The 7,466-nt window shown below is 35.5% G+C and overlaps 1 protein-coding gene across 3 annotated transcripts; it reads right to left on the bottom strand.

Moving 5' to 3' along the window:
* Positions 1 to 1,861: 1,861 nt before the first annotated feature.
* Positions 1,862 to 6,209, bottom strand: LOC104240356 (rac-like GTP-binding protein RHO1). 3 transcript variants are annotated; one of them, XM_009795210.2, is made up of 8 exons: positions 6,061 to 6,209; positions 5,534 to 5,779; positions 4,335 to 4,422; positions 4,125 to 4,234; positions 3,967 to 4,030; positions 2,522 to 2,586; positions 2,357 to 2,422; positions 1,862 to 2,265 (listed from the first exon to the last, which is right to left on the bottom strand). In XM_009795210.2, exons 2-8 carry the CDS (start codon positions 5,630 to 5,632, stop codon positions 2,164 to 2,166), a joined length of 594 nt encoding a protein of 197 aa, XP_009793512.1. In that variant the 5' UTR covers positions 5,633 to 5,779; positions 6,061 to 6,209; the 3' UTR covers positions 1,862 to 2,163. The 3 variants fall into 3 exon arrangements, with proteins under 3 accessions (XP_009793512.1, XP_009793499.1, XP_009793505.1); XM_009795197.2 differs by having other exon boundaries at positions 6,065 to 6,207; XM_009795203.2 differs by having other exon boundaries at positions 6,052 to 6,175.
* Between the last annotated feature and the right edge of the window lie 1,257 nt (positions 6,210 to 7,466).

Here is a 7,466-nt window from a genome sequence, read left to right as displayed (position 1 = left end):
CAGACCCAATTCACCAAACAACAATATAAAATTAATAATGAATTTCTCTTGTCCCATTTTCACATCAAAATTGTGCATAAGATTCAAGTTGCAAAACCAAGATAGAACCTTTACAGCTGAGGGTGTCGGCGAAAAGGAAAAAATGATTGAAAATTTATATGACTCACCGGAGAAATAAGAAGAAGCAGATAGGGATGAACCTTATTTCTGGAAAAAGAAAAGATAACTATGTATTTTGAAAACTATAGTAACTAGGCTGGTCAAGAGTAGTGTGTAATTGACACACATTTGAAAGGTTTGGTGTGTAAAGTTAAATCCGTGGTCAACAGGTGTGTAACAGAAATTTGGGCACAAGGTGGATGGGTAAACTATGTATTTTGCCTTTTAAAAATGTTTTAGTAAGAGATTTTATAATAGTTGGGCTTACCCGTTTTATCCTGTCGAGATGTGAGGTGTAAGTGGTGATGATCATCCTAGTAGGCAATAGCGATAGACTCCGTAATAGTTGGGCTTAAACATTTTTGTCATGCCGAGATGTGAGGTGTAAGTGATGATGATCATCCTAGTGGGGCAATAATGACATCTCGGGAGAATCAATAGGTGCATCAAAGATGTACTAGTATATCCAAGACTTCTTAATTGGCGAATTGTATATAGACCTAGGGCTATGGAACAAAGGATTATCTTGGACCCAAATCGAGGTATTAATGATGATTTTTAATTTCACAGAATAAAATATGATATAATAAGATAGGATGCAATATTAACAAAAATAGGGAACGGGTTACCTACTCTTAACGGGCAAAGTGAGCCCTCTTATTCCAAATTCTTTTAATGTGCTTGTTCCCTTAACATTACTTATTAAGCTATTGTTGATTTCAATGATCAACTACCCGTTTTCTATGTAGAAGTGGATATTCAAAAATTACGTTCTCCTTTTTGTTTTTCTTTTTTTGTAATCAGGCGAGAGATATGATGAATCAGGTGTAATTCCGTCTACATCTTTTAGATCAACTTCGAAGACGATTTTTCAATCATGAGGATAAATTATCTTCAAGAACATCTCCTCAATTTCTTTTCTTTTTTTCAGCGGGCTCCTCAAAATATATAATCCCACTTTCATTATATAAATATAAAATTAAATAACAGGAGTGTCACAAGTGTCCTCCATAAAAAATGTGCAATGAACCTTAGCTGCTGAGTTATGACAAAGGAGAATCTAATCTAGTAGCCAATGAGTGGCAATCAAGTTTTCCACTTCGTGCCATGTCCGTAAAGACAACATTCCTATTTAATATTCTTAAATTAAGAAGAAAATAATAAAGGACCAAGGAGTTTATATTGAATTTTCTGTCGAGGGTCTATCAGAAACAGTCTTTGTCTTTGTGCCTTTTCAAAGTAGGACCCATAGGGGTAAGGTCAGCGTAAAAACTGCGTTTTTGGGATCTGCGTGGAATCCCACTTGTAAAATTTGTTGTTATTGTTGAGTTTATATTAAATTGGCATCTCTATCTTTTGGCTTTTTCAAATTCACAAAAGTGTATTCTTTTTCTCTTCAAATAAAGAAAAAGAAAAGAGATGAACGCTAGTAAAGTGCGTCATAATCAGGCCAAGTTAAAAAAAGCCGCTTTTGTATTAGACAGAACTCCAAGTCACACCAGACTTACAGTTCAATTATACCGGTAGTTAGCAGTGTCAATGGTTCAGTTCGGATAGTTATTTTATAAAATCTAACCGTACCAATATTTTGGTTACTCTTTTTTGCATAACCAAAATTATACTTTTCGAAACTATCCCAATCATCTCAATTTTTCTTCGGTTCAATCGGTATTTAAAAATCAAAAACAAGAAACACCAACAATCCAAACGAAAAAAATTGTTCCCTAACTAGATCATTCAGTAGTTAATACATAAAACAAATCAAAACAAAGGACACACTAGAGTGGCCTACTAACAAGGTGCTGTAACTTAAATAATTAGAGACCAGAATGATACAGAAAAACCAAGCCACCTGATATTTCCAAGAGATGGTTAGTAGTTTCAAATATAAGACAAACGATGACCTCGTACTTCCTCTGAGACGAAGGAAGATAAAGGGATACGAGTGAGTGAGGGATTACAACGAGAATTGTGACCAGCAATATCGTTGGACCTACAGTTTGATCACAATATCGAGCAGGATTTTTGAGATTTCCCCTTCTTTTTCTTCGTCTTAGGCGGCTGGAGGACGACCTTAATGGCAGCATCAAAGACTGCTTTCACATTCTGGAGAGCAAGTCAATCAACCAAAGGCATCAACAAGAAGTACGTAAAAGGATCTCCGGTGCAAGAAATAGATGCTGAGGAGAGAACATACCTGTTGTGTTTTTGAACTACATTCAATGTAAGCAGGTGCACCAATAGTTTTCCTTAGCTCCTCGCCCTTAAAGGTTAAAATAATAAGAGAAATCAAATGAAAATGGACAAGAAGCACAAGAAAAGCAATCAAAAAGAGGTAAGAGTGCTTGCTAGTTATGCTTACCTGAGCAGTAGTAATTGGCACAGCACCGGGATGGTCTATGAAGAATTGCTTATCATCCCGAAGATCTGAAGAGAATACAGAAATAAAGTCGGCTAATTAGGCCTTGACAATTGGAAACCAACCACCTATGTTGCGGACGCTCCAAAATGCTGACGCACCCATGTCGGATCCTCCAAAAATGCACTAGTTTTGGAGGATCTGACATGCACCTGGCAACACTTTCGAAGAGTCCAAGCAACATAACCAATAAACATATAAACCTACCTCAACTGAGATAAGATATATAAAAGAAGGGGGTACAAAAGTAGGGGGGGGGGAATAGAACTATGAGTTATATAGCCCGTTTGGCCAAGCTGCAAAAATCAGCTTTTTTTCAAAAGTGTTTTTCTCAAAAGTACTTTTGGTGAGAAGCAGTTTGTGTTTGGCTAATTAGTTTGAAAATCACTTCTGAGCAGCAATTAGTGTTTGGCCAAGCTTTAAAAAACTGCTTCTAAGTGTATTTTTCTCAAAAGTGCTTCTCAAAAAGTGCTTTTGGAGAGAAGCTACTTTTTTCTGCTTCTCCTCAAAAGCACTTTTTTTCCTTCCAGAAGCTTGGCCAAACACCTCAAATTGAGGCCAAAAGTGTTTTTGGCCAAAAAAGCACTTTTGGCCAAAAATAAGCTTGGCCAAACAGGCTATTAGACTACAATGTTAGAGCATAAATTCCCCCAGCAGATAGAGGATATCAATCATAAAAGTGCGTAAAAAGGCACATCTTGAAACTTAAAGAAAGCAAGCAATTGTATCTCAACATGAATGAGTAAACAAGCACCCCCCAAAGGATCGATCATCCAATGAAGCAACATAGATTACCATTGATAGACATATGGATAAACCCAGGTTATAGCACGACTTCACATGTTACAATGAGTAAAGATATAACTACCCTACACAGGTTGATGACCAAGTTGTTCAAATCCATATTCAAGAGCGTGTCTCCTTTTAAATTTTGTTTTCTGTTATGCGGAAAGAGCCTAATTTTGATATTATTAGCTCATCCTTGTATAGGTACCTACAGAAAAAGGTCCATTTTCAACTCATACAAAGAGGCATAAACGAGCAAAAGCAACAAAAATGGGAACATGCGCACATTTACCAGCTACAAACTATTCCCCAACTCCACTTCACACACAGCCCCACCATGCTCTTTATTCGCTCTTCAGAAGTTCCTCTAAAATTTATTTTCTTAACTGGGAAGAAAGTTCCTTCTACTAAGAGAACAGCAGAATCTTATACTAGTAACAACCTAAGGACTATCTAGTTAGGAAACCCGTGCTACAGAAGAATCTTCCTTTGATCACAAGAAATTTATATTTAAATCAAAAGATTGCAGACTATTGATCATCACCTTATGCAGATCTATGAAACAAACTGCAGACCATATTGTGCTTAAAGAGAGCACTCACCAAGCTTTGTTCCAACAAGAACTATTGGGACACCAGGAGCATAGTGCTTCAACTCAGGAATCCACTGAAAACAATCAACAAAAAGTGTAAATTTTTCATGTACCGACAACAAATAGAAAGGATACTAAATGAAAAGAAATACAAAATGAAACGCTCACCTTCTTGGAAACATTCTCATAGCTGGCTTTACTAATGAGAGAGAATGCCAAAATGAAAACATCGGCTCCACGGTAACTCAGAGGTCTTAACCTATTGTAATCCTCCTGTCCTGTTATACATTTAATTGACGTCAAGCTCATAACAATTTGCAAAGCGTATAGGTTGCTTCCAGCAATAAATGTCAAGTAAATAATGTTTCAAATAATTACCAGCAGTATCCCACAACCCTAGGTTGACAGTGCTCCCATTGACAACAACATTTGCACTGAAATTGTCAAACACAGTGGGCACATAATCCTGTCAAAAAAATTGCACGAATTAGGGAAAAGCAATTGACATTAAATTTTGAGAAGATGAGAGAAATCCTTCATGGAATATACAAAAATTGTTCGAAGCACTGTAATTCATGCCAAAGTCCAAAAAGAAAAGACTCTGCATGTGATAACACAACATTTTCCCTCAAAACCACCAAAGATGCAAATGTAACAAAGAGCAAACACCAATATATCAATTCATATCAAAATATATTCAATTTCTTCTCTTCCTTACCTTTTAGACTAACTATCACAGCTTGATTTAGAACGGACACATGATGAATTTGTTAAGACATAACTCAGTATACTTAAAAATGTATCCTAAAGCGAACATGTAAACCAAGAACTATTTGTGCAAAAATATAAAAGAGGTCAATTTAGCGCACAAGAAGATATTAAGCCACCGATCATGTATATTTATCCAAAAGATTGAAACATGGTCCCATTTAGCTCACGACATTAAGCAAAAAAGTCTGGATTTTAAGTAGAGAAGGGTAAAGGGCGTGTCCATCATCCATCAGAGTTTCGAAGCTGGAAATAAATCATGTGAGCCAAGAATCAAGATATTTGTCCAAAAAGATCAAAATATGTGTACGACGACTTAGCGCACAACAAGATATTGGCATAGATAGACCTTCAATAAGCAAATAAATCAAAACACGCAGCAGGTATTCTGTTCCCAGCCTAAGCAAAAAGCCAAAGACGCCCGAATTCCTTTAGAAAAGGGCAAAAGGGCATCTCGGTGCACAAAGCATCCCGCATTCACGCAACGTGACTTTATCAATATATATTCATAAGTCATGACGGGTTGTTGTTGTTGTATATATTCATGAGTCATGACGATACTTTTTTTTTATGAAGGTAAAGATGTACATGAATTGTCCTGATGAAATTTTTGGGTATTACAGTTGAGATTAATGTATAAGAGTTGGGACATTTATAAACAGAAAGACTTGATTTTTCCTCACAACATTTTCAGCAAATCAAGCTAAAAACAAATAGGGGAAAAGGAAAATATTATCTCCCACACCAAACACAACCTAAAACAGAAAATTAAACAGAAACAATAAAAAGAGAGTGGGTAGAAAACAAACCGTAGGGAAAGTATTGCTGGTGTATGAAATCAAAAGACAAGTTTTCCCAACAGCACCATCACCAACCGTAACACACTTGATAAACCTTGAAGCACTCATTTTTTTCTTTTTTCTTTTTTTTTGGGCTTAATAAAAAGAAAAAAACGAAACCCCTTCTCAGATCTTCTTGAGAAGACCTGATCAATTAACAAAAAGCTCTAAACAATGTGATTCTTGGACTGACGCTTCCTTGGTTCAATGACCCATCTGCAAAAAATGGCAAGAAACCCACAGGGAAAAAAAAGAACTTAACTTTTTTAGCTGTTTAATTAATGATGAGGAAACCCCAACCCTAAATTGGAAAAAAATGGTGTAATCAATGGAAAATGTAGAGGGGAAGGGAAAGGAAAGGGAGAAATGAAAATTTTTGGGGGAAGGAGAAAAAATGGGTGCGTAAATTTAGATCTAGAGAGAGATAAATTAGAGGTAAAGAGAGAGGAAAGGAAACCCACTGTTTGTTTGTAAGGGTAATTGCGTACCTAACGTACCTACCTTATTGTTACCGGAAAATACTGCTGTTGAAGCGTTCGCTGGGAGAGATACTGACCCCTTCTATTGCTCTCTCTGTCAGCCAACGAAGCTCTCTACTCCTCTTTCTCTCTGCTTATCATTGGGCTATTTCCTCAACCCTTTTCTCGGGAAAATAGCGCGCGGCGTAGCCACTTTTCTGATTGATAATAAAAAAAAATCAATATTTACGAAGTCATTAAAAAATAGTTATTGTTTCGGTGAAACACAAAAAATTCCAGCATAATGTGCGGGATTATAGAGCTTTTGCGTATAAACTTCAAGCATATTATGTTGAAACTCCAGCGCACAGAAAATTTCAGCATAATATTCTGGATTATATAACTCATGCGTTTAAACTTCCAACATGTTATATTGGAACTCTAGCACATTATAAATTCTAGCACATTAAGCTTGGAATCTTATACGTAAAAAAATTGAACTCCAACATATTATGGTGGAATTTTTTAGAATTTTTAAGAGTGTTTTTGTTCAGATTTTATTTTTACATAAAAAAAAAACAATTACATTTTGATTACTTTTGAAATTGTAGTTATTTTTTAATTACTAGTTGTAAATCTAACTACTTCTAATTTTTTCCGGGGTGAGGGTATGGTTTATATAAATTCATAGAGTATTAAACACATTTTTGTTGGAAAAATAATATTGTATAGAGTTGCTCCCACAATAATAGCTGAAAATATATATTTTTGGTTACTCGATATATACGCGATCAGAAATAGCAGATATTCGATAGATTTAATTAAGACGTGCGCAAATTGGCCCAAATACCATCATTATTAAGTAAATACATAACCTCTTTGAGGGTAGGTTGTCTTTTAACTTCCACACAATCTCCCTTCTCCTCTATCTTCACCCTATTTGCCCTACCATCTAAATCATAAATATTAAAGATTGCATTTCCATTTCTATGTGTCAACTACTTTCAAGATTATTGATGAGTAAATATTTACTACACTCTCAGGAAAAGAATTTATGTGGGGTCCACTGGTCAATTACAGCCTATGATCATTAATTATCCTCTCATTCTCGCCATAATTGTGTTGAATTTAAGTAGGACAAATTGGCAAAATTTGTCATATAATATAAGCTGATAAGAATTGGAAAAAAGCATATCTTAGTGGCAAATTGACAGTAATTGGAATTTGACTCCCAAAGTACACAAGATTCTTGTGCATTTTGGTTTTTTATTCGGTATCCGGTATCCGTGTTGGGGCTGACTAAATCTACACCGGAAAGTTTCACATTAGGGAGTAAAATGCTTGTAAGCACGTGATTTTTGCCCTATGAAAGAATTACTCCCAAAAAAATTCAAAATAAAATGATTTTCCTTGGTGTGCAATTTTGTGATATTTTTGAATAATTA

This window comes from Nicotiana sylvestris, chromosome 9 (genome assembly GCF_000393655.2).
Source record: "Nicotiana sylvestris chromosome 9, ASM39365v2, whole genome shotgun sequence".
In the NCBI taxonomy this organism is placed as follows: Eukaryota; Viridiplantae; Streptophyta; class Magnoliopsida; order Solanales; family Solanaceae; genus Nicotiana; species Nicotiana sylvestris.
Note: the sequence above shows the minus strand (reverse complement) of the source record. Positions and strands in the feature narration are given on the sequence as shown.

Excerpts from the sequence above, each read along its gene's own strand:
- LOC104240356 (XM_009795210.2), bottom strand. The coding sequence starts at position 5,632 with ATGAGTGCTTCAAGGTTTATCAAGTGTGTTACGGTTGGTGATGGTGCT. Across the intron at positions 4,031-4,124 it reads ATGAGAATGTTTCCAAGAAG|TGGATTCCTGAGTTGAAGCA; the intron begins GTGAGCGTTTCA and ends GATTGTTTTCAG. Across the intron at positions 2,423-2,521 it reads TGCCAATTACTACTGCTCAG|GGCGAGGAGCTAAGGAAAAC; the intron begins GTAAGCATAACT and ends TTAACCTTTAAG.